At 49.5% G+C, this 24,664-nt stretch overlaps 1 protein-coding gene across 1 annotated transcript in view; it reads left to right on the top strand.

The window, feature by feature from the left end:
* The window catches only part of LRFN2 (leucine rich repeat and fibronectin type III domain containing 2), a 181,589-nt gene that overhangs the window by 121,377 nt on the left and 35,548 nt on the right, over nucleotides 1–24,664 (top strand). The window contains 2 exon segments of the mRNA XM_025418689.3: nucleotides 15,441–16,632; nucleotides 16,634–16,866. Of these exon segments, the coding sequence (XP_025274474.2) occupies nucleotides 15,466–16,632; nucleotides 16,634–16,866 (1,400 nt within the window). The 5' untranslated portion in view covers nucleotides 15,441–15,465.

Below are 24,664 nucleotides of genomic sequence, written 5' to 3'. Positions count from 1 at the left end.
TAAGTTCTAGGGTCCCGAGACTGATGATGCCCGCAAAGCTCCCTGAGAGCCCAGACGGACCACTGAGCACTTCTCTGAGCTTCACTTTTCTTACCCGTAAAATAGGGATATTTACCATACTCCCTGCATGCCATAGGGGGGAAAGTGAGAGGTTAAAGCATAAGGTGGTTAGCAGGTAGTGAAGAGCTGATAAATGTTCACCACTAGGTTATGGTGATTCCATCCATATTTGGAGACAGAGTTATTGAAGCCAAACGGGGTGGTTAGCCAGATGAGAAGTCCGCAGAAGAGTAGAGGTTTGGGGGCCAGCTTTTAAAATGTTCCTTAGGGGCAGCTGGGTGGCTCAGTCGGTTGAGCATCCTACTCTTAGATTTCTGCTCAGGATGTGATCTTGGGGTCCTGGGATAGACCCCGAGTTGGGCTGCACACTCAGCGCCGAGTCTGCTTAAGAATCTCTCTCTGTCTCCCTGCTCCTCCTCCTACTTGTATGTTCTCGCTCATAAAGAAATAAATAGATAAATAAATAAATAAATAAACATTCTTTCAAAAATAAAATAAAATAAAATTCTCTAATCCCTGGTCCCCAGTTAGTGCAGGCAGAGCACATCACCAGATAGTGACAGTGTGCATGTCTGTGGTGACGCAAAAGGTAGTCAAGTCTGGGGGAAGAAGAGAGACTTGGGTGAGGCTTACTCCTGTGTCTCACTCCACATCCTAACTCATAGCAACTTTATTTTTTTTTAATTTTATAAAGAGATTATTTATTTATTTATTTATTTATTTATTTATTTATTTATTTGGAGACTGAGCATAGGTATGTGAGGAGAGGGGCAGAATCTTCAAGCAGACTCCTCACTGAGCCTGAGCCTGAAGAGGGGCTGGATCTCAGGACCCTGAGATCATGACCTGAGTTGAAACCAAGAGTTGGGCACTCAACGAACTGAACCACCCAGGTCCCCCAACATTACAGCAACTTAAAAGCTAATTAATGCCCATATGTACAAAGGGGAAACTGAGGCACAGGGTGGGAACGTGCTTAGCCTGAGGTTAATGAGAAGTTCAATGAGGGTGTTTACCTCTTACAAGGAGAAAGTATAAACAGTGTTCCCAAAGAACTACTTTCATGGTGAAGAAATAGAAGACTATTTCCAGGGAGCCCCAGTCTGAGGAGAGACACAGCCCTGCCCCCAGGGAGCCCCAGTCTGAGGGGAGACACAGCCCTGCCCTCAGGGAGCCCCAGTCTGAGGGGAGACACAGCCCTGCCCTCAGGGAGCCCCAGTCTGAGGGGAGACACAGCCCTGCCCTCAGGGAATCCCAGTCTGAGGGGGACACAGCCCTGCCCTCAGGGAGCCCCAGTCTGAGCAGAGACACAGCCCTGCCCTCAGGGAGCCCCAGTCTGAGGGGGACACAGCCCTGCCCTCAGGGAATCCCAGTCTGAGGGGAGACACAGCCCTGCCCCCAGGGAGCCCCAGTCTGAGGGGGACACAGCCCTGCCCTCAGGGAATCCCAGTCTGAGGGGGACACAGCCCTGCCCTCAGGGAGCCCCAGTGTGAGGGGAGACACAGCCCTGCCCTCAGGGAGCCCCAGTGTGAGGGGAGACACAGTCCTGCCCTCAGGGAGCCCCAGTCTGAGGGAGACACAGCCCTGCCCCCAGGGAGCCCCAGTCTGAGGGGGACACAGCCCTGCCCTCAGGGAGCCCCAGTCTGAGGGGGACACAGCCCTGCCCTCAGGGAGCCCCAGTCTGAGGGGAGACACAGCCCTGTCCTCAGGGAGCCCCAGTCTGAGGGAGACACAGCCCTGCCCCCAGGGAGCCCCAGTCTGAGGGGAGACACAGCCCTGCCCTCAGGGAGCCCCAGTCTGAGGGGAGACACAGTCCTGCCCTCAGGGAGCCCCAGTCTGAGGGAGACACAGCCCTGCCCCCAGGGAGCCCCAGTCTGAGGGGGACACAGCCCTGTCCTCAGGGAGCCCCAGTCTGAGGGAGACACAGCCCTGCCCTCAGGGAGCCCCAGTCTGAGGGGAGACACAGCCCTGCTGCCCTCAGGGAGCCCCAGTCTGAGGGAAGACACAGCCCTGTCCTCAGGGAGCCCCAGTGTGAGGGAGACACAGTCCTGCCCTCAGGGAGCCCCAGTCTGAGGGAGACACAGCCCTGCCTCAGGGACCCCCAGTCTGAGCCGGGGGTGGGGGGTGGGAGACAGCTCTACTTATTTGTGAGTTTGAGTTTGAAGAGGGAGGCAGGTGATTTTGCTTTTGTCATCTGTCATCTGTCCCCCGCACTTCTCCCTCCTCCCTCAGTGCTGGTCTCTCTGTCTGGCCTGTAATAGATTGCAGTCTCCTAGAGAACAGTGAGGAACTATTTATTCAGACTCTGTATGGAGCCCAGTGCAGCAGGTGCTCCATAAATATTTATAGCTGCTAAGGATTTAGCACAATAAATACACATAACCTAAGTGACAGAAGTGTAGGGAGCATGGGACAAGCAGCTGTGTGCGTGGCCATTGGTGGTTAGGAACGGGGTAGAGGAGGAGTTAATAATAAACCGGAAGTGATCAAAGAGGAGTGGAAGGCCCTTCTCTTTTGAGGTCCGCAGGGTGAGTGAGCAGAGAGTACCCCCAGTACCCTGAGCAGGGCTTCATTAGGACTTTCAAGGGTCTTAGAGAATTTTGCCTTTGAAGGCTCCCTCACTAAAGAAAAAAAGTCTGCCTCTTTGCTGGACCTGGAGGCATCCTATAAAACCCCAAACTACCCGGAGCCTAGCCCTGGAATGGGAGCAGCCAGGTTGGAGGAAGATTCAAGTGTTGCTTCCTGACCCCAGCTTTACTTGCATTAACCTCTACCCATGTGACCTACAACAAGAGAATTTCTTCAGCTAGTGGCAGAGATCCCCGGGGGGGCAGGGGTGGGGGCGGTTGCTGAACTCTGGAATATGTTTTACATTTTGGCTTTTTATTTCAGTGGCAATCTCAGATCTGTTCTTTACCAAAGATTCTTTTGAGAACAGTCCATTGTGACTTCAAGACAGTCATAGAATAAGAATTATAATGGGTGACCCTGTTTTGCGATTTCACTATTGTACTTAGCACTGCTTAAGTGTTTTGCGCGGAGTGACCTAGTTAATCTTCACAACGCTATGAATTATCCAGTTTCACAGGCAAGGAACCGAAGGCACCGAGAGGTCAAGCAACTTGCCCGCAATCACACACTAGTAAGAGCCAGGATTCAAGCGAGTGGGGTGGCTGGACTCCAGAGACTGTGTGCTTCCCTCTAGCCACCTTCCCTCTAATCAGGCTTCTTAGGACAGCACTTCTCCTACTGGGACTTCCGAGAGGGTCTTCTTTTGAAAGATTTCTATAATTATTCAACTTTGTTAGACACCCCTCTGACTCCCACAACACCTTGAATCTTTGTCCTTCTAGAACATTCTCATTAAGACCACCTTCCTTAGAGGCTGAGATACTACCACCTATCATTCAAGGCCACAATGAGTGCTACCCCCTTAAAGAAGCTTTCCATCTCTCTAATTAGGAGGAGTGTCCCCTGAAAAATCCCCATAAGCATTTTGCCATACTTCTCCCTACTCTCAGTTTTTCTACCTGTAAAATGGGCAAATGGTATTACACTCTCAAATGGTATAGATACCTGTAGAGACAACAGGTAGAGATACACTGTAGACACTGCCCCTCCTCCTTGCTGAGTTGGTTATCCAGGTATTTGTGAGCTCCTCCTGAAGAGAAGGGGAGATGCCCTGTCCAGTCCTATCCGCCCCGTGTCCTGCATGCCCATGGGCAGTGGGTCTCAATGGAGGCGTGACTGAGTCCCTGCTGCTAAGTCCAGCAGGTCTGTGGGTGTGGGGGGTTGGGGAGGGGTGGGGTGAAGGGTCGTAGGAGGGAGAAACTGGCTGCAGTGTTCCAGAGATCTCTACTCCAGACAGTGTCCAGGGTGGAGGACAAAGGTGATAAAAGGAGAGGATGGAGAAGACAGGCAGAGGCAGAGGGAAATGGGGACAGGAGGGAAAAGAAGATAAAGGGAAGGACAGATGAGTTTGTTAACTTAAAAAAAAAAAGAGAGAGAGAGAGAGAGAAAACCCTGTGAGGTTTGCAGACTAGAAGACCGAGACGATCCTCTCATCCATTCCCCACACTCAAGAGGGCTGGGGTGGGAGTGCCTAGGGTGCTCAGGTGGCCTGAGTCTTCCTTACCCACATCCCCCAAATCTCATTTAATGGACTGGAAATGGACCAGATTAGATGAGCCCCACCCCCTCCCCACCACACACGTGCACACAGAACCAAACTGCCCAGATGTAGAAACTGAGGCACAAAGAGGGGAAGTGACTTGCTGAGGTCCGGGGCAGGGCCAGGATGGGGACCCAGAGCACAGAATGCCGGCTGGAGCACCAGCACGCTCTTCCTGCTCCGCTGGTCCGTCGCTGGCGCGAGTTAGGACGCTCACATCCCAACGTGAAGAAAGACAATATTAGGAATGCAGAGAGCAAATCCCAGGGTAATGGAGCCTGGTGTTTGCAATAAAAATTTAAATGTGCCGTCCTGGTGGTGACAGTGACTTTTATCTGATCAGCCTGTCAGCGCTTAAGAAGGCCGGCTCTGTAAATGGCAAAACCAAATTGAATTCATATTTACTGCCCTTGAGTCTGTGGGGTTTATTGCCTCCAATGGATTCCTCTCTTCTCTTTCTCTTCTTCCCGCCTTTCCATCCCTCCTCCCTCTTCCTCCTTGTTTTTCTTGCGCTTCCAAGTGGCCTGATTATCTGCCAACTTGTTGGGAACGTTGACAACAGTGAAGGGCGCTCCTTCTGTGAGCAGATTATTTTCCCTTTGCGCCTCCACGTGACGTCTCCACAGCCCTGCTGCGTGGCCCTGGAGGCTGACCTTGCCCTCTGGCTTCCTGGGTCTGGTTGCAGGCAGGTGCCAGCAGCAGGAGAGAGACAGGCGCTAACTTCCTTGGGGCGGCTCCCTCCCAGACTGCAGTTTGTCAGCACATGGGTCCTCCACTCAGGGCCACCACCTCCTGTGGGCAGCTCTTTTCCTGTGGCTGTAACAGGCCTGGGGCTCCTGAAACCTCTTCTTTGCCCCTTCACTCTTTGGGACAAAAGGGTAAAAGCCTCCCCTCTGTAGCTGGAGCCTGGGAGCTACAGCTCCCCCAACCCCGCCCACACACCTTAACCCAGGTGCACACCTCTAACTCTGCACATCCCTAACCCTGCCCACACCCCTAACCCTGCCCACATACCCTACCCCTGTGCACATCCCTAACCCTTCCTATACCCCTAACCCTGCCCATACTCCTAACCCTGCCCACACACCCCTAACCCTGTGCACACCTCTAATCTTGTACACATCCCTAGCCCTGGCTACACCCCCAACCCTGCCATACCTCCAACCCTGCCCATACCCCTAACCCTGCCCACACCCCTAACCCTGTGCATACCCCAACCCTGCCCACACCCCTAACCCTGCCCACATACCCTAACCCTGTGCACATCCCTAACCCTGCCTACACCCCCAACCCTGCCCATACCCCTAACCCTGCCCATACTCCCATACATTGTCCCATCACTAGACTGCCTTCCAGTAGCCATTCCACTCTTTTGTCTATTTCCTCCCAGGACCCTGAGTAATAACATGTCTCTGCCCCTCCGCCCCTAGAGCTGGGAGGACACAGGAGAGCAACATAAGGAAGGAACAGGCAGGAGGACCATGTTCCCTTTGCTTATTACAAAGTGGGAGGAAGCCCTTTTTTTTCTCTTATGACTTTTCTCTTATGCCTTATGTCTGCTAGTGAATTTGTGGGGGTTATAAAACAGCAATGGTAGCCCCAACTGATAAGCCCTCTTGCTTTTGTGGGTCACCTCATAAGTCTAGGTTGGCCATTAGCTGAGGATTCAATTCCCAGGCCAGAGAAAGACCAGGCAGACCTTGAGGGTGCAACATGGGGTTCTTTATACCCACGTTCCTCTTTGCAGCAAGCAGCGCCGGCCCCGCCACCACCAACAGGCTACATGAAACAGGCAAAAAAAAAAAAAAAAAAACCCAAAAAACAAAAACCAAAAAACTCCCATCAAGAAGCCAATTTGATTGTCTAAATTCTTTCTGTTTTGATAATCAGAGATGTTATTAGGAGCCCAAGATTAAATATGCCATGCTTGATGTCCTAGCAAACACATAATAACAGGGCAGGGTAATAACCACAGGCCTTTGTAATGAGACCTTCTCAGAGTAGCCTGTGAACTTTAATGGTATCCTGTCCTGGGCTGCCCAGCTGAAGCCCCTCTGCCTACCCACGGGGCAGGGCTGCTTTCCGGGAGGCCTGGTCCTCACTAGGACCCCTAGGAGTGGGATGAAGAGACCAGCTGTGAGAGCAGCAGACCACTGGTAATGCTAGCTTCAACTTCCAAAGGCAGAACTCTAGGCAGATGCATGGGATATAGAGATTACACACAGCCCAGCCCTCATGGAGCCCCAGTGTGCGGGGAGACACAGCCCTGTCCCCAGGGAGCCCCAGTCTGAGGGGAGACACAGCCCTGTCCTCAGGGAGCCCCAGTCTGAGGGGAGACACAGCCCTGCCCCCAGGGAGCCCCAGGGAGACCTAGTCCTGTCCTCAGAGAGCCGGAGTCTAAGGAGGGAGGTTTAACTCCTATCTCCAATGACCTTCAAGTCTGATATTCTAGTCAGATATGGACCTTAAATTATGTTCTCCAGCTGGAGTGAACTTTAATGCTATCCAGGCATTGCCCACCTTGTAGCCTGAATGGCTTGAAGAAGAAAAGCCAATTTTAATTTTAGCCTGAGCCAAACATAATGAGGAGAGTAAATCATAGTGTGAACCTTCCCTAGCCAAATGGAAATGAGTTTTGGATTATCTGCCGTTTTGAATTATCCACCCCACTGCTCCTTTCATTAGCCTAGTCCCAGAGAGGGACCACACACTGAGGTTGCCCCCCTGAGTGTGGGGCCCAGGGAAAGGTCAAGGTGCTTGGGGGTGGGTGCTGGTGAGTCAGTGAACCCAGAGGTGCTCTGTGATTTAAAACAGGGAAAGATTAAGGGTTAAGATGGCAAGGACTGGGTCCTTGGACATGCATCTGTAGGGTGGGCGGATTTGGGCCAGGGAGAAAGGACTAGGGAGGCCCTGGTGCCTGGAAATGCATCCCTGTGTATCCATACCCTCCACTTTCTCCCTCTGAGGTACAAAAGGAGTAGTCCACCCAGCTTCCCAGAGTACAATCCTTGCTTGAGGCTTCAGGTGATAGATTCCAAAAAGTGCTCGAAAAAGGGGCAGGGGGTATTTTAGAGAAGGAATCTTGAAAGTCATGACTGAATCAAAGCAACAGTCTCTCTGTGTGAAACCAGAGCTCCCACACACTCACCTGAGGGCTGGAATAGAGGCTGACAGGCAGGGACAGGGAGGAAGGTCGAGGCCTACACTGATGTTGAGAGCCGCCAGCCCTGTGGGCTGTCTGTGTCCCCTAAGCAGGGACAGATCACAGGCAACCATGGAGATTAATGCATCTGTAGTTGACAACACGGCAGCAAAACAGCATTTGTTTCCATCAAAGCCGAACAAACAAGCTGGCTCCCTCTCTCCTCCTCACACACCAAGGGCTCACGGGCAGTCTCATTCACATCCAGGTCCTCATTCGTAAAACTGGGCCCTCCTTCACCCACACAGCCAGCCCTCCATTCAGGCAAACACACCCTGTTCACTCACTCTACTCACTTACCTCCATTCATGCAACACTCCCTCACTCACACATGAGGCGCCTCCAGGCGTGTGATCAGTGAGACGTGCCCGCTCCCTCACACACACACACACACCTCTCCATTCACTTTCCAACCCTGACATTGATGCTCCACTGTGTCTGCACATGGGCCTCCCTTGGTCACACTCACTCACACGTTGACTCACAGCTATCTTCCGACAAAAGGCGCAGTGCTCCATGGCCCTGGTCGTGAATACATTGGGTGGAAAACAATTGCCATTCAACTCTTACTACCAATCCTTTGTGTGGGAACTCAGGTCTCCTTCCTTCCCAGAGTTGCTAGTTTTTTTGTTTTTTGTTTTTGTTGTTGACAAGAACGTGTGTGATTTTCGTATCATTTTTTATTTCCATGTATGCGATATTTCCACAGTGACCTAAACTCAGTTGGTACCTTACGTAGTGAGAGTTATAATTAAGAAGTTTGCCTTGAGCTGGATTTCCCAGAAGTGGACTTGAGACAAGGATTTGAATGTAAGTGGTTTATCTGGCTGGTGATTGCAGAACATGTGGGAAGAGGTGTGGAGGGTGGGGAGGGGAAGACAGCTAACACAGTTTGTGAGGAGCAGGTGACTGCAAAGGACAACTGGGCTCACTGTCACCGGGGACCTCTAGAAGACTGAAGAACAAAGAACATGTCTCAGTCATCACTCCAGTGGAGGAGGAGGGAGCTGAGGTAGTTATCCTCCACCCCTCTCATGGGGAAACATTGGTTAGAGCCTGCTCTCTGGTGCATTCTCCAGCGTGCCTGGCCTGCCCCAGACAAGGCAAGCATGCTCCTACAAGAAGTCAGAGTGTGCAGGGTGGCAAAGGTGCCAACGTGTCCATCTGATCATGCCAGAGCACTCATTTTCAGCTAGTCATTCATTCATTCTCTTATCAAACATGTCCCCCGATGCCTACTCTGTGCCAGGTACTGAGCTTGCTACTGGGGATTCAGAGCTGAACAAAATACAGTCCCTGCCAAGAAGGGGTTCCCAGGTGAATGGGGTAGGAGACAGGGAAACACATAATTACATTGCAACACAATAAAAGCTATCATGGATGCGTTAACACGGAGGCATAATGCTGTCATTGAGAACAGAGAGGAAGCAGCTCTGAGCTTAATAACTTACTTATGATAACAACTGCTTATCTTGCACAATAGAAGTTTAAACAGAGCGTAAATGGGCTCATTCTGCCCTTTTGATGTCTTCAACATTATTTCCCCTTTTTGTTCCTGTTGCCCATGCTGTCTCAGGCTACTTTTTAAAATTAGTTTATGCAGAAGTTTGGGGATTTTTGGATGTGGTCTCTGCCTCCCTAGTTTTGTTTAGGGACAGCACAGGGAATGTTTTTGCCCATCCTGTGTGAGTATCTTACTATGCCAAGAAAATGGGACCTTTCAGAAGGGAAGGGGCTCCCTTGGGGATTTGGCTTTCTCTCTCTCTCTCTCTCTCTCTCTCTCTCTGTTTCTTTCTTTCTTTCTAGCCTCTGTCTCTCTGTCCCTCCCCTACCCCTTCAACCTAGAAGCTGTGACTCCAGCATCAACATAGGAGAAAAATAAAAAAAAACAACATAGGAGCTGAGCTGCCTGAGGTCCAAGGTTGTGCCTCTCCCATCAGACTGGGAACTCTAAGGTCTTGGGCTATTTCTCTTTCCAGCACATACTCCTTCAGCTTGCTTCTTTCCGTCTTTCTCAGGATTCTAGAAGGATCTCTACACAGGGCAGCATCTGAGAGGGGGTTTGGGAAATCAGCTCTCTAATGCTAACTTGTTTTTCTTATCCTTAGAAGGAGCCCCAGTCTGTTATTTCTGGAGGATCTGGGAGATGGAGGTGCTGGACACGGGGCTGAGAGGGCCGGAAGCCTCTTGCTGGAGCCAAATGTGGGATTGGGGGCAGGGCCACCACCTGCCAACTTCTAGGCCAAAAAAAAGCAGCCACATCAGCTCTTGTCTGGAAGTCAAGTTTCCTTTCCCTATCCCCTTGCTCCAGAGCCGGTCCCTCCAGGGCTCGCCTTGAGTGGAATGATTTATGGGGAGCAATAAGTGCTCTGGGAGGGCAAGTCTGGAAAGAAGGTGCAGGCAGCTGCCTCTCCTGACAGATCTGAACCCCTCCCACTTTTATTAATTCACACTTTCCTGGCTGGGAGCACCCTGGAGGGGCCATTTCTTTTTACCTGAAGCAGAGACAGGCATCTTACTTGATTTACAGGCTCCAGGGGCGGGTGGCTCCTTGGCTGGTTGCTAAGGTATCTTTTAAATGGAAATCAGGGTGGAGAGATATCACATATATCGTGCCAGCCATCTGCTAAATGTTGCCTCTTCTGTCTGGAACAGCTCGAGGTGGTTCTGACAGAGAGGCAAGGCCCAGGGGCTGGAGGGAGTGGGGAGGAAAGTCTGTGGTCTCACCATCCAGTGAAGGAACAGGAACTTGCATTTTCTGCCGCCATGTCCATTAGTTTTCTGCTTTCTCTCCTCATCTTTCTTTCTCCCTTTTGTTTTAAATATAAAATCCCATCTGGAGACTCTGATTACAAACCATCAGCCTAGTTCTACACGCTATATTTATTGCCAGTATATTTAAGTGTGTGCATGCATGCGTGTGTGTGCATGCACGCTTGTGTGTGTTTGTGTGTGTGAGACTCACCACCACGAATCTTGACAGGTGGGTCTTTCCCAGCTGGTTAGGCTCCTGCTCCTGAGAACCCCATACCTAAGCAGGAAACACAAGTGCCCAAATTTAGTCAAACAGCTGGGCCATCACAGGTTACTAAGAATCCCATGGTTGTAGCAGCCAGTTTCTCCTTGTACACCAGGCACATGGAAGCCTCTGGAGGGGAGGGGAGGCGGGGGCTCTGGGTGGGAGTTAAGGGTGGCTGCTCTACTCCAAGGACAGCCTAGAGCCAGACAGTCATCAGTTATTCTTAGGGTAGCTGGGAGAGTTTGGGCCATGCCAAACCTCTTTGAACCTCATTTCCTAGTGGTTGAAGTGGGGTTAGCAATACTCAAGGCTAAAAGGTATGGGAAGGGGATCCCTGGGTGGCACAGCGGTTTGGCGCTTGCCTTTGGCCCAGGGCATGATCCTGGAGACCCGGGATCGAATCCCACGTCAGGCTCCCGGTGCATGGAGCCTGCTTCTCCCTCTGCCTGTGTCTCTGCCTCTCTCTCTCTCTCTCTCTCTCTCTCTGTTACTATCATAAATAAATAAAAATTTAAAAAAAAATTAAAAAAAAATAAAAAAATAAAAATAAAAGGTATGGGAAGGTAGGTTGTTCACTGTGCAAGGTTGTCCAATGAAGGGGACCTACAAATGCCCTGCAGGGACACCTGTTCCTAATTGCACAAGAGTACCTTATGGACCAGTGGTGGCGTTCACCTGGCAGAGCTGCTGGGAAAACTGCCTGAAACCCAGGAAAGGAAGAAACACTGTTTCTAACTAGAGACGCATGGATTCTTGTGGGCACTGCAGGTCCAGTTTTCTCCTCCTTTCTTGGCTCCTCCGTCTGCCTCTCCAGGCAGGTCCCCACCCCCACCCCTCAGCCCGGGCTCATAGACATTCCTAGCAGACAGGCTCTTGCTCTTCTGCAGATGGATTCCTCTGCATGAAGGCTGATGCTGACATTTGATACCAGCATCCATTTCACAGCCTCGCTTCTGATCCCCCTGCACCTCTCTCAGCTTTGCCCACAAATGATCCCGTAGCCCCTCCTGCCTGCTTTCATCCACTCTTTTGTTCCTGAGACCAGAACTCTACTCCTATCTCCACCTCTCCTTGCTCCCCTCTGCTACCTCCCCCATGCAGACATGCTTAGAGGGACCTAGTTGCTCCTTCCTGCTCAGGAGAGGGAGCCCCCCACTCTGGTTGTGCATATCCACATGCTCCCCTCGCCTCCCTCCTAACCTGGGGTTTAAGCTGCTTTTTGTTTGGCTGTGAGAGTAATATATTAAGTGACAGTTCTCAGAATACAATTTTAATTAAGATTCAATAGTCACTTCTCTGTCAGTAATCTTCCATGCTGATTACTTAAAATATATTTACCCAGCTCTATTATGTCACGGCTTTGAATTCATTAGATGTTTGTTAATCCTTAACAAACTTTTAAAAAATAATTTGCAAGGACAAAACTGTTTGAAACGATGGGCCCTATGCAGGGTATACACCCCAGAATATTCAGGTCCTTCCTGCTTGCAGAAGAGGGCAGGAGGCAGGATTGAGGATGGCTAGCCCCAGAGGATGCTGTAGGATGGCACAGTCTGTCCATATGGCACCATGCAGCCCAGACAGCCAACCTTCCAGGGCATAGGGCAGGATCAGAGAGGGTGGAGGAAGGGACGAAATGAAGAGATCTAGCATGGGCCATCAGCAAGCTTGGCCTTGGACTCATAGGAAACTGACTACCTTACCATTTCCTGTGTGCACCATGATGCGAAAATGCTGGAAGTGCTGCTTAGCCTTAAGTCACTTCAGTGTTAACTGACAAGAGCTTATAAGGAGAATGCCTTTCTCTTAGGGTCATAGGCTTTCAGCACACTACCTCCCTCTCTACCCATGCACACATGCATGCATACAGCTGCCTCCAGCTTAACTAGAGAGGGACATCACTGGGTGTGACTGGCTGTCCCTAAATCCCCAGTGGGTAGAGGGGATACCATTCATCTCTACTTGAGCAGACATGGTAGCCAGAGAAATAGGGACTCCCTGACTCTACCACCATGGTGAGTTTACAGTCTAGGAAGGCAGATAGATAAGTAAGTAAGAAATTATGATTAAAAGTGCAGTGAGCCATCTGTAGGACAAGGATAGAATAAGGGGCACCTAGCAGCAAGGCCAAATTTGGTCGAAGTTGTAGAGGGGCTTCCTAGAGTAGGTGATGTTTAAGCCAAGACCTGGAGGTAGAATAGGAACTTGGCCAGGTGGGAGTGGAGGTAAGGAGAGAGGCCAGGAAGAGCCCAGAGCATGTTGGCAATCCTAGAGGAAGATCAAGCATTGCATTTATAAGCGAGAGACATTGAGCTTAGCTGGGACATGAAGAGCAATGGGGCCAAGAATGGTAAGAGAAAAACTAAGATAGTGGCCAGGAGCAGTCCTTGCAAAAATGTATCCTTGTGCTAAAAAAATAAGAAGAGGGTCGGTGCAGATGGAGAAGATTCCTGTTTATCAGGCTCCAGCTAAGTACAGACCTAAAAGACCCAAGCACATTTGAGCACAGAGAAAGTGGCAGGTGGAAAGCTTCCATATGTAGACATGTCTGGGTTGGATGTCCCTGGTGGGACCTGGGTGAGGGTGGGCCGTGGTAACCCTCAGGTCTGTGAGAGCAAGGACTAACAGGGTGGGTGGTTGCTCATGGGAGCCCAGGGCAGAACTGTATGCAATAATGCACTTGGTAAGGGCTTTTAATCAGGGTGACTATAATGGAGAAGATGAAGAGGGAAAAAAATCCTCCACAACAGAGGTAGGCAAACTTTTTCTGTAAAGGGTGAGACAATAAATATTTCGGGCTTTCCTGGCCACATTATATCTGCTGCAACTACTCACCTTTGCTGATGTAGTGCACACACACACACACACACACACACAACATATCTGTAGATGATATGCAAATGAATAAGCATGTACATGTTCTAATAAAACTTTATTTCCAAAAACAGGTGGTGGGCTAGATTTGGCTCTTAGCTATAGTTAGCTAACACCTGCTCCAATGATGCTGCCCAGTATGGTAGCCAATAGCCACATATGACCAGTGAACACTTGAAATGTGCTCTAAGTATTAGATACACACTCAATTTTGAAGACTTAGTACAAATAAAAGAATGTTAAATATCTCATTGATAGTTATATATATTGATAAAGTGCAAAATAATATTTTGGATGTGGTGGTTTAAATAAAATATATTATCAAAATTTATCTCACTTCTTTCTCTTTTTATACAGCCATGAGAAAAATTTTAAGTTACATTAATGGCTAGTAATTATCTTTCTATTGGACAGGGCTGATCAGAAACAACACTCTCTCCAGATGAAATACGGATTAAGTCTCTGACCCTCCCTGAAGGGTCTTGGTGGGAGATTTATCCTGAAAGAGAAACAATAACAGAATTCATACCTTCACAATAAAGTAATATCTGATTGGAATAGTCTTTTAAATTTATCATATATCCTTTTAAATCATCTGGTTATTTTTTTCTGCACCTGTGCTTCTCAAACTGGGAGCTCTAGAGCCCTACTTCCTCGAAATATTAATGGTTGTTGCTTCCAAACAGGAATATCTTTAGCTTAAAAAAGGGGAGGCAATGCAGAATTAAACATTAATCCATTTTCTTCACTGCGGCAGAATTCCTCAACCCTTCTGCACTTGCTAATGCATACAGAGCTTTTGCAAGAGCAAGAAAAAGCAGGCAGCGCATCCCGACTCAGTGGCCTTAGAAGGCCTTTCTTGCAGCACGTTGCTTTGGGTGATGCTACGCAACCGGTGTGCAGAATTTTCAAAGGTCCAACTCCATTGATGTTTTTAGCAGCACATAAATAGAACTACAGTTAGTACAACATGGAATAGTGAGAAAACTAAGATTTGGAGGCACAAAGACCTGAGCCAAAGTCCATTTCTTCTTTCCCTAGATATTCATTCATGCAAAAGCACCAGCTATGCACCAGGCAGTGCCTTAAGCCCTGAGTATAGGGTGGTGGATACAAGTCCTTATGTAAATTTTGGGTCTTTGTTGCTAGTACAGAAGACAAGTAATAAACCAGATAAGAAGGTAAAATAAATATACAGTAAGTTTAGATCATGATTAACTCCAAGGAGAGAACCCAAAGCAGGGAAGTGGGATATGCACAGTTGGAGTGGGGCCTTGGGGTGAAGGTGACTGTTGAGTGAGCATCTGAAGGAGGCAATTCAGGAGTGGACAAATCCTCATCTGTATGTATGGATAAGCCCTTCCTTGAAGGGTATTCCTGAAGCCCAAATGAGATGATGTACGTGAGGGTCTGGGCAGAGGGCTAGTACATAGTAGAGTGCTCAGAAGAAGTTCATGCCTTTTGCCTCCTGTCTCACCCCCTTCTTTACTTCCCTGAACTCCCAAAGGTTCATCCACTATGTAGATTCTCCATGGGGTAACTTAACTTCAACTAGTTCCCCAATAACTCTGGCATCTCCAGGGGCCAGCTCTTTCCTTGTCATGTCCTTGTTCCTAAGGAATGCTGGTCCAATTTGATTTCATGCCAACATGAAACCAATTAAGATAAAACTGCTTCAAAATATATCCATAGCACACTTTTCAAATCTGATGAGTATCACATGAACCACTGATATGGAATCATCCATCCATTCATCCAACACACTTATGGAGCACCTACTGTGTTCCAGGCACTGCTAGATGCGTTGGATGTAACAAAACAAACGAAAGTACCTTCCGTTGTTGCAGCTGGCATTCTAGTGGGGGAGATAGGAAATATTCCATAAACATAATTAATGAGCAAATCAAGTAGTCTATTAGAAGGTGATAAGAGGTAAGACAGAAAAAACAGTAGAACTATGATAGAGGGGTTGATTGGTAGAAGAGATTAGATCTCACATAAGCATAGGCCATTCTCTGCTGCTCCGTAAGGCAGGGGTTAGGGTGATGGATGACGCCCCAGTGGGGCATTATGAAGCTGCCTCTTGATCCTGACCTTGTGTCCCTCCCTTCCAGGCGCCGTGGCCTGAGTGACCAGACCATGGAGACCCTGCTTGGTGGCCTGCTGGCGTTTGGCATGGCGTTTGCCGTGGTCGACGCCTGCCCCAAGTACTGCGTCTGCCAGAACCTGTCTGAGTCACTGGGGACCCTCTGCCCTTCTAAAGGGCTGCTCTTCGTGCCCCCTGACATCGACCGGCGGACAGTGGAGCTGCGTCTAGGGGGCAACTTCATCATCCACATCGGCCGCCAGGACTTCGCCAACATGACGGGGCTGGTGGACCTAACCCTGTCGAGAAACACCATCAGCCACATCCAGCCCTTCTCCTTCCTGGACCTCGAGAGCCTCCGCTCCCTGCACCTCGACAGCAACCGGCTGCCCAGCCTTGGGGAGGACACCCTGAGGGGCCTGGTCAACCTGCAGCACCTCATTGTGAACAACAACCAGCTGGGCGGCATTGCGGACGAGGCCTTCGAGGACTTCCTGCTGACTCTGGAGGACCTGGACCTGTCTTACAACAACCTGCATGGCCTGCCCTGGGGCTCTGTGCGGCGCATGGTCAACCTCCACCAGCTGAGCCTGGACCACAACCTGCTCGACCACATCGCCGAGGGCACCTTTGCCGACCTGCAGAAACTGGCGCGCCTGGACCTCACCTCCAACCGGCTCCAGAAGCTGCCCCCAGACCCCATCTTCGCCCGCTCCCAGGCCTCCGCCCTGACCGCCACGCCCTTTGCTCCAGCCTTGTCCTTTAGCTTTGGAGGGAACCCGCTGCACTGCAACTGTGAGCTGCTCTGGCTGCGGAGGCTCGAGCGGGACGATGACCTGGAGACCTGTGGCTCCCCAGGGGGCCTCAAGGGCCGCTACTTCTGGCACGTCCGCGAGGAGGAGTTCGTGTGCGAGCCGCCTCTCATCACCCAGCACACGCACAAGCTGCTGGTTCTGGAGGGCCAGGCGGCCACGCTCAAGTGCAAGGCCATTGGGGACCCCAGCCCCCTCATCCACTGGGTGGCCCCCGATGACCGCCTGGTGGGGAACTCCTCAAGGACCGCTGTGTATGACAACGGCACCCTGGACATCCTCATCACCACGTCTCAGGACAGCGGTGCCTTCACCTGCATTGCAGCCAACGCCGCCGGGGAGGCCACGGCCATGGTGGAAGTCTCCATCATCCAGCTGCCACACCTCAGCAACAGCACCAGCCGCACCTGCTCCCCCCAAGTCCCGCCTCTCTGATATCACCGGCTCCAGCAAAACCAGCCGGGGAGGCGGAGGCAGTGGAGGCGGGGAGCCTCCCAAAAGCCCCCCGGAGCGGGCTGTGCTTGTGTCCGATGTGACTACCACCTCCGCCCTGGTCAAGTGGTCGGTCAGCAAGTCAGCGCCGCGTGTGAAGATGTACCAGCTGCAGTACAACTGCTCCGACGATGAGGTACTGATTTACAGGTGAGCCGGGGGCTGCCACCAAGGCAGGGGAGGTGGCTGGCGGGGAAGGAGGAGGGGAAGGGGAGGGTTTTGAACTGTTCCCTCCCATACCCCTTCTCCCCAGAGGTGCCTGGGAGATTCATGCAGTGAACCATGCCCTCTGTGCAGGTAAGAGAACATAGAAAGCATATTGCCTAAAGTTTAGGAAGAAAGGAACTCCCGTGGACAGCCCCAAGAGATGAATATGTAGCAGGACCAGGCCTCCCAGGGCAAGGCTCTGGCAGGTGGTCATGTGGCTACGAGCCTCTGAACTTTCTGTTTTGAGCCCCAGGTGGAGAACAATGAGCAGACCTCTTGGTGAAAGGATCTGACTCCTCCAAGGAGGGATGAATCTGGCCTTCACCTGGACTTACATGCAGTCATGCTTTAAGGCTTTAAGGTCCGGAAGAGTAGAATTCAGATCAGGGTCCTGCCATTGGTATTCATTTAATTCTCCTGGCCTTCCCATCTGTCCCCATTTGTAAAATGGGAGAGTCTGTACCTGACTTAGGTGGGATGCTTGATTGCAGGTAATTGAATGCAATCCAAACTGGCTGAAGAAAAAAAAAAGGGGGGGGGAGCAAGAGATAGTGTGTTGGCTCGTGTAATGTAAAAGCGAGTCCCCCCACCAACATCCTGTATTCCCCTTTCTTTTGGTTGGGCTCATCTCCACCAAGTCTCTTCCCTCAAAGCAGCCCTAGAGTCCCTTTGACCCTTTCTCAGTTGATCCCACAGAAGCCCTGGATGAACTCTGATTGGCAAAAGCAGATCATGGGAGCTGCCTGGGTATTAGAGGTGGGGTCATTCTGCACCCCATGCAGAAAACCTCTGGGCACCAATCTCCTTTATCTGGAAACAGAGACCTTGATGTTGACCTTGTAAATTTATAAGATGAGGGTCTAGGGGTCATTTCCCGGGCTTGGTAGAGAGGGAAGTTAAAACTAAAAAGCTATATAGAATTGCCTCTGTCATTCAGAGGGAGGAGATCACGGGTGATAGATCCAGGCCAGAGTGTCCAGGATCCAACCACAAATGAGTTCTCATCTTAAGACAGCCTCGGTTTGCAGTAAACGTGAAGCATATGGCCAAGAATCTTACTGCTCAAGGAATGCCTGGATTCTTCTAAAATTCAGGGGTTTTAATGTTTTTATTTTATTTTTTCAGGGAGAGAGAGAGAGAGTGAGCCTGAGAGTGAGTCGGGGATGGGGGAGGCAGAGGGAGAGGAAGAGAGAATTTTAAGCCGACTCCACACCCAACATGGAGCCCGATATGATGCTTGATCTCATGATCCTGAGATCGTGACCTGAGCTAAAATCCGGAGTCGGACACTTAACCGACTGAGCCACCCAGGAGCCCCTCTTTTATACATTTAAAATTATTATTCTGAGAAGGGATCCCATTGGCTTCATAGACACACAAAGGGTCCATGGTGCAGGAGCAGTCAAGAGCGTTTAGAGTTCTTCGAGCTCCAATCTCCATTGAGAAGTCTCTGGACGAGAATGTGTGAAGGAGAAGTGCTTGTAAGGAGGGCGTTCATTCACCAAATGGAGTCCCTGAGACCGAGGGATGCATTATGGAACCTAGTGGAAACCAAGGCACTTCCTTGACCTGGCACATACTTGGCTTATCTGGAGAGTAGCTTTGCTTCTCAGTCTTGTGCAAAAAAAAAAACGGCACTAGAACCTAACTTAAATGTATGCATATATACATATATAAAGAGATCTATAGGTATATCATTAAGCCTAAATATACATGTATGTATTTTTCTAATTATAAAACTAATAGTCTTTATAGAAAATTTGGAAAGCAAAGAAAATGACAAAGAGAGAGGCACCTGGGTGGCTCAGTTGGTTAAGCATCCAACTCTTGGTATCAGCTCAAGTGGTGATCTCGAGGTTGTAAGATCGAGCTCTGTGTCTAGGTCTGCGCTCAGAGCATAGTCTGCTTGGGACCCTCTCTTCCCTCTGTGCCTCCCCTCAGATAAATAAATATATATATATATATATATTTTTTTTTTTAAAAAGAAAATGACAAAGTGACATAAGAATTACCTGCAATCCCACAACCCAAAGTTAATCAGGCATTTGGAATCTCAGTTTTATTTCAATTCAGAAAAGGAGCACCTGGGTGGCTCAGTTGGTCAAGTGGCTGCCTTCAGCTCAGGTCCTGATTCCAGGGTCCTGGGATCGAGCCCCACATTGGGATCTCTGCTCAGCAGGGAGTCTGCTTCTCCCTCTGCCCTTCCTCTGCTCGTGTTCTCTCTCTCAAATAAAGAAAATCTTTAAAAAACAACAACAAAACAATATTTATGATCAGTCTAGTTTGTACTTCTTAATTCTTTACACTCAAAGTTATACTTGCTTAGTTCCCATGGTGTCCAAATATTTCCCACTTGTCTGTACCACAATTTCTGTAACCAGTCTTCTATTGTTGAACATTTTCAACATTAAAAGTAGTGCCTCAATGGATTGTTGTACCTAGATATATTTGTGCAAGTTCAGTGATTTCCTTAGCTTATTTTTCTAGGGGTTGAATCACCGATTTAATGAGTAAATTATAATCTTTATACATTGCATGTAGATATTTATTGACCTCATCAGAGGAAAGTGACAGTGCCCATTTCGACCACACCTTTGCCCATGATTGAGTATGTAAATACTTCCATTTTTGCCAATTTTATAGATGAGAAATGGAACTTGTTTTAATTTGCATTTTTTCGATAACTTGTGAGGTTGACCTTTGGAAAATAAGTATATTTCTTCACTTGTGAATTTATTATATGGTTTGACTTTGATAAAAAGTGTAAAGGCGAAATGCTCCCTGCTCTGAGGCTCACACCGGGCGGAGGCAAGGCAGAGGAATGGGGGCGGTGGGGGCTGTTGGTGTCCAGGCAGCAGCACGCCCATACGGTGCCCCTCCCTGGGGGCCCCAGAAGCCCAGGCAGGGGCACAGGAGGGGCTGGGGCTCTGCTCCTGAAGTCACTCAAGATGGGAATTCAAACTGCTTGCATTCAGTGAGTGAGAACCTGGAGATAGTAGGTGCATAAAAATAAATGAAAGGAAAGCACCAGAAACCTTGGACTTAAAAAACAAAACAAAACAAAAACAAAAACCTGCTGACTTCCTCTGAGTACGGTCACAAGGACTGGAGGAGTCAGAGCTCAAGAAGCTCATAGATAGTGTGAGCACACAGCTGGTGTTTGAGGTACATGCTTCATGATCATCATTGTTAGTAAAAGTAATAGTAATGGTGAGAGGAAGACCATTATCTTGTCGGCTATGCTTGGGGAGGAAATGAAAGAGGAGGGTTAGGTACACACAATTCAGTCATCAAGACAGAGTTTCAAAATCTTAGAGAAGAAGTTCAGAGTGAGTCTGTAACCAGATGATTAGGGACAGCAGTCACTAGACACCATCACTGCCTGCTTATTCTGTGTCTGACTTGTAGCTTTTCGGGCAATGTCCCATTCAGGCCCCCCTCCCGCAGCATGCTGAGAAGTAGAAGGGGCCGAGAGAATTAGAACGCTCTCCCAGGTTCACACGGCCAGAAATAAGCGGGACTGATTTGACCCCAGGCCTTCTGTAGTCTACGCCTTAGACTCAGCTCTGTGGCCACGCCGCCCAGCACCCTAACAGCGACTCTGGCTCCAAAGAAATAGGGGACTGCGATAAGGAAACAGAATTTTTAGTAAAGGAATTGTCCCCGTAAGAAAGAAAAGACACCAGTGGCTTCACAGTGTCTCCTGATGTGCACAGACTTTAGCAGGAGTGTACAAAAGAAAGGAAGAAAGGCCCGAATCCGAAAACAAGGAGGAGCACACGCTGTGCGGAGACAGAGCTAAAGGCTGCCAAATGGGGCTTTTGAATCTGTGTTGGGGGCAAAAAGGAAAAATGACAACAGCTTGCTGGTTGGGAAGGAAGGTGCAATGAGATGAGACAAGAGCCAGCCGGCCAGCCTGGCCGTTTCTGGTTTGCCCCCACAGCAACAAGCAGGCAGGGCCACAGATCTGCGCTGACAGCTTACTGGTGCCGGGCGCTATTCTCAGGGCTTTATGCCAACCAACTCATTTAGTTTTTACGATCCCCAGGAGGTGAGAACTATGATCATTCCACTTTCCATATAAGAAACTTGTCCGAGGTGTTATAAGGGGTAAGAAACAGAGACAGAAGTAGAATCCAAGCCGCCCAGGAAGGGCAAGACCTACACCACAGAAAAGGAATCGAAGAATGTGAGTCCTGATCCCGAGGCCCCCCAGGGTCATGTCCAGGACTACAGGAACGCTAGGTGAGCTTGCTGAGCTGTGGGAGTGGTCCTGAGGCAGCCTGGACGGAAAGACAAGTGCTTCAGATGGGAAAAGGGGCGGATATTCTGCTTTTCCAAGAATAGACCGCGTAAAGCATAGGATGCTAGGCTGGGCATGGAGTCCCTGCCAAATTCTAGAAAGGATTTCACAACAGATGGCGGTAAGCCCTCGGGAAAGAATGCTGATTGCCAGGCCCCAGCATGGGTTCCCAAGGAGAAAATCCTGCCCAATTACCGATCTGTCTTCAGGAGACACTGTGGACCTGCAGCTCAGACATGTGTGCCTCCTTGTCATTCTCAAGGGCAGCACCTCTCGGTCGATATCCTCCTTGCAGAGCGATTCTCCACCAGATCCCACCCCCACGCGTCCCCACAGGGAAGTGAATTCGAATCTCTGGGGTGCTCAGTGCCTTTGGAAAATGTCCTAGGAGTTTCCATTGGCTATGACTCACTACCATAAACAGAGCTTATCAGAATTTTATAGGACATTTGACAAAATCTCACAGTGTACTTGGGACAAAATGGAGAAATGTGTACTGGTGAGTGTGCTTGAAATTGGTCAAGTAACTAGACTGATACATTGGTGTGAGCATGCACATGCTGTGCCTCTTCAGCTTCTGCCCCCATTTCTGTGCTGCTTGATCCATTTTCTTATTGTCATGGATAACTACATGGAAGATGTGCATTCCCTCCCCTTGGGTCCAAGGACTCAATTCAACAAGCACAAGGTGGGGAACATCTGGCTTGACTGGAATTTTGTATGGCATAGGCTCTGAGTTTTCGTTGATCTCAAGCACATCATGGCCACAGAGTGATGGAGCTGCTAAGCCTCCTAACGTTTTTGGTTGTGTTAACAGAAGTAAAATGCTCAGCTCATGAGAGATTACGAGCCACTGAATCATTCGAGCTGATCAGAGCAGAGCTGTAGAATGTGTAATACAGGATGGCATGGTCGTAAGAGTCATTTTACCAACTACAACGTGTCCAGAGATCAACTGACGAGAATGGGATTCTGGAAGCTCCATGAGATGGAGGAAGGTTACCTTGGAGATGAGGCAGCTTAGAAAAAAAAGACCTACTCCCCTTAACTTATTCAAAGAACTTAGGAGTAGAAGAGAGGAAAACACATGCACGCACATGCGCACACACATATGAAAGTAGGCATCAGCCCATTATGAGAAAAAAGCCCAACAGCAACAGCTTTACATACCTCTCTCATTGCTCTCCATCTGGCCATGAAATTTGGTTTTGTATCTTTCTTCCTTTCCAGTATGTGCTTTCCATGTGTACTTATCTCTGTACCCCCAGCTCCTAGTAAGTCCTGGCCCACGACAGCTACTGGTTGACATTCGGTGAACTGAACAGAATGGAAATGAGCTTCAGAGCTGCCCAACAGCAGAATAAGTAAGAGCTGCCTCAAGTAGTGAGCCTGTGCCAGAAGGGTTCAAGCACAGTTGACTTCGTGCCAGGGACACTGACTTTAGGCAGGTATGGAAACATTTGACTTAAATGATCCCAGCCCTGATGATCTCTGATTCTGTTTAAGACCTTCATAATCCCATGATTAAGGCAATATGGTTATCGCTCTTGCTAAATCCACCTGTTTTTGCCAGTTAGAGCCACTGTGGCATCTTACCTCCCGGGGTTAGGGTATGCTATCTCCTAGGGGTTTGAGCCCCAGGGCCTGAGGTCACAGACAGGGACTTTGGCAGAGGCTCAGATTGTCCAACCAGAATAGAACACGAATCATCAATAGGTCACCCAATGGTGACAGAAGGCCTGGGAGCTGTGAGCAGTGTCTGAAAGCAACAGCTTCTAGTCCACATACCAGGAAGGGGGAGCGGCCATGGTTAATCCCAAATCATGGATACCTCAGGATTTGAATATGACTATGAGACAGGGTCTTGTTCTTTTATCAGATAATTAGCTCCCTAATTATCTAATGGTTCTCGCTGACCTCAAGGCATTTGTCTTCCCTGCATACATGCGGCTCAGCCCCAAGGCAGCCCAGCATGTTTCCCACATGACTGGGGGAGGGCCGACTCTCCCATCTCTCTGCCCCAGAGCCTGCCCCTTCAGGAACTGTCTAGCACTAATGAGGACAGTGTCAGAGCAAGGAGGGGTCACAAGGGGAAGAGGAAGGGTGGTGGGAGAGGAGTCAGCAAAAGGGAAGCCTTCCTCCCCACTGGAGAAGGCAGCAGCTCGTCCCAGCTCAGCCTCATCCCTGGTGTGACATGGAAAGTTAAGTGCCCTGCATGTCATTATCAGCCCAAGTGACATTCACAAACACTTGTCTCCAAGAGTCATCAAGAACATCTGTCACCAGTCGTGATGTTGGAACCGTCCCCAGGAGGGCCAGGGGAACAGCGAGCATGCTTCTAAAGCACAGTGTGGAATTAGCCAGGATGCCGCCTTGCCTTCCTGTTGCTTATTATCCTGTGGCCATCAACATGTAGCGCAAGCAGGGGACTGAGAAGAGAGACCTCAAAGTTGGGGGAAGAGAGCAGCCATTCCAAGCCCCACCCCTGCTCTATCTGCAGGCCTCCCTTCCGTGCAGTCTTCTTCCATGAATGTCAGACATCACACCATCTCCCCATTCTGGGGAGACTGGACCACCCCACTGAGCTTTGCATTGCTGGGGAGGGGGCATCTTCTACTGTTGGTCTGCCTTCCATCTAGGGAAAGGATAAGAGGGCCAATTCAGCCAGGTTCCACCCCATCAGCATCTTATCAATCAACACTGAAGTGGAGATCTATCTCCTCCCCAGGGAGAGACAGCCATCTGCACCATGGGGTGGAGGGGAATTAACCAATGAACCTGAGACTTTGTGGATATGGGGAGAAACTGGTAGGGACAAGTGTTCCCTAGAGGGAGAGGGAGCCCAGGTACAGGACCTGCTGTCTATGCAGGGGGAGGTCTTTGACTCGGCTGCTTCCCCAGACACCCTAGCTTTCACTGAAAGGGTTGATTAAGCTCCCACAGGTGAAGGAAGAAAACGGTGTGAAGGAGGAGACGGGAGTGGATGGGTCAGGGGAAGTTCCCTAGAAGTTTGCTAGTTGGAGCCAAAATCAAAACCAGCCTGCCTCGGAGTTTATGTTTTTCTAAATTTCTTTCACACTATTAAATTATTGAAACCAGAGAATGCATGAGCCTGCATGGCTCAGCAGTTGAGCGTCTGCCTTTGGCTCAGGGTGTGATCCCAGAGTCCCGAGATCGAGTCCCGCGTTGGGCACCCTGCATAGAACCTGCTTCTCCCTCTGCCTGTGTCTCTGCCTCTCTCTCTGTGTCTCTCATCAATAAATAAATCTTTAAAAAAATTATTGAAACCTGACATCCACAAGGGAGAGATGGACAGGACAAATATTATGCTCATTTTATAGGTGGTGAAACTAATTGTCCAGTGAATTGAGTAGATTTCCCAAGATTCCAAAAACTACAGACTGGAAATATGGTCTCTCATGTTCAATGCTGTGGGGC

This window comes from Canis lupus, chromosome 12 (genome assembly GCF_003254725.2).
Source record: "Canis lupus dingo isolate Sandy chromosome 12, ASM325472v2, whole genome shotgun sequence".
NCBI lineage: Eukaryota > Metazoa > Chordata > Mammalia > Carnivora > Canidae > Canis > Canis lupus.
This window is presented reverse-complemented; position numbering and strand designations above follow the sequence as displayed.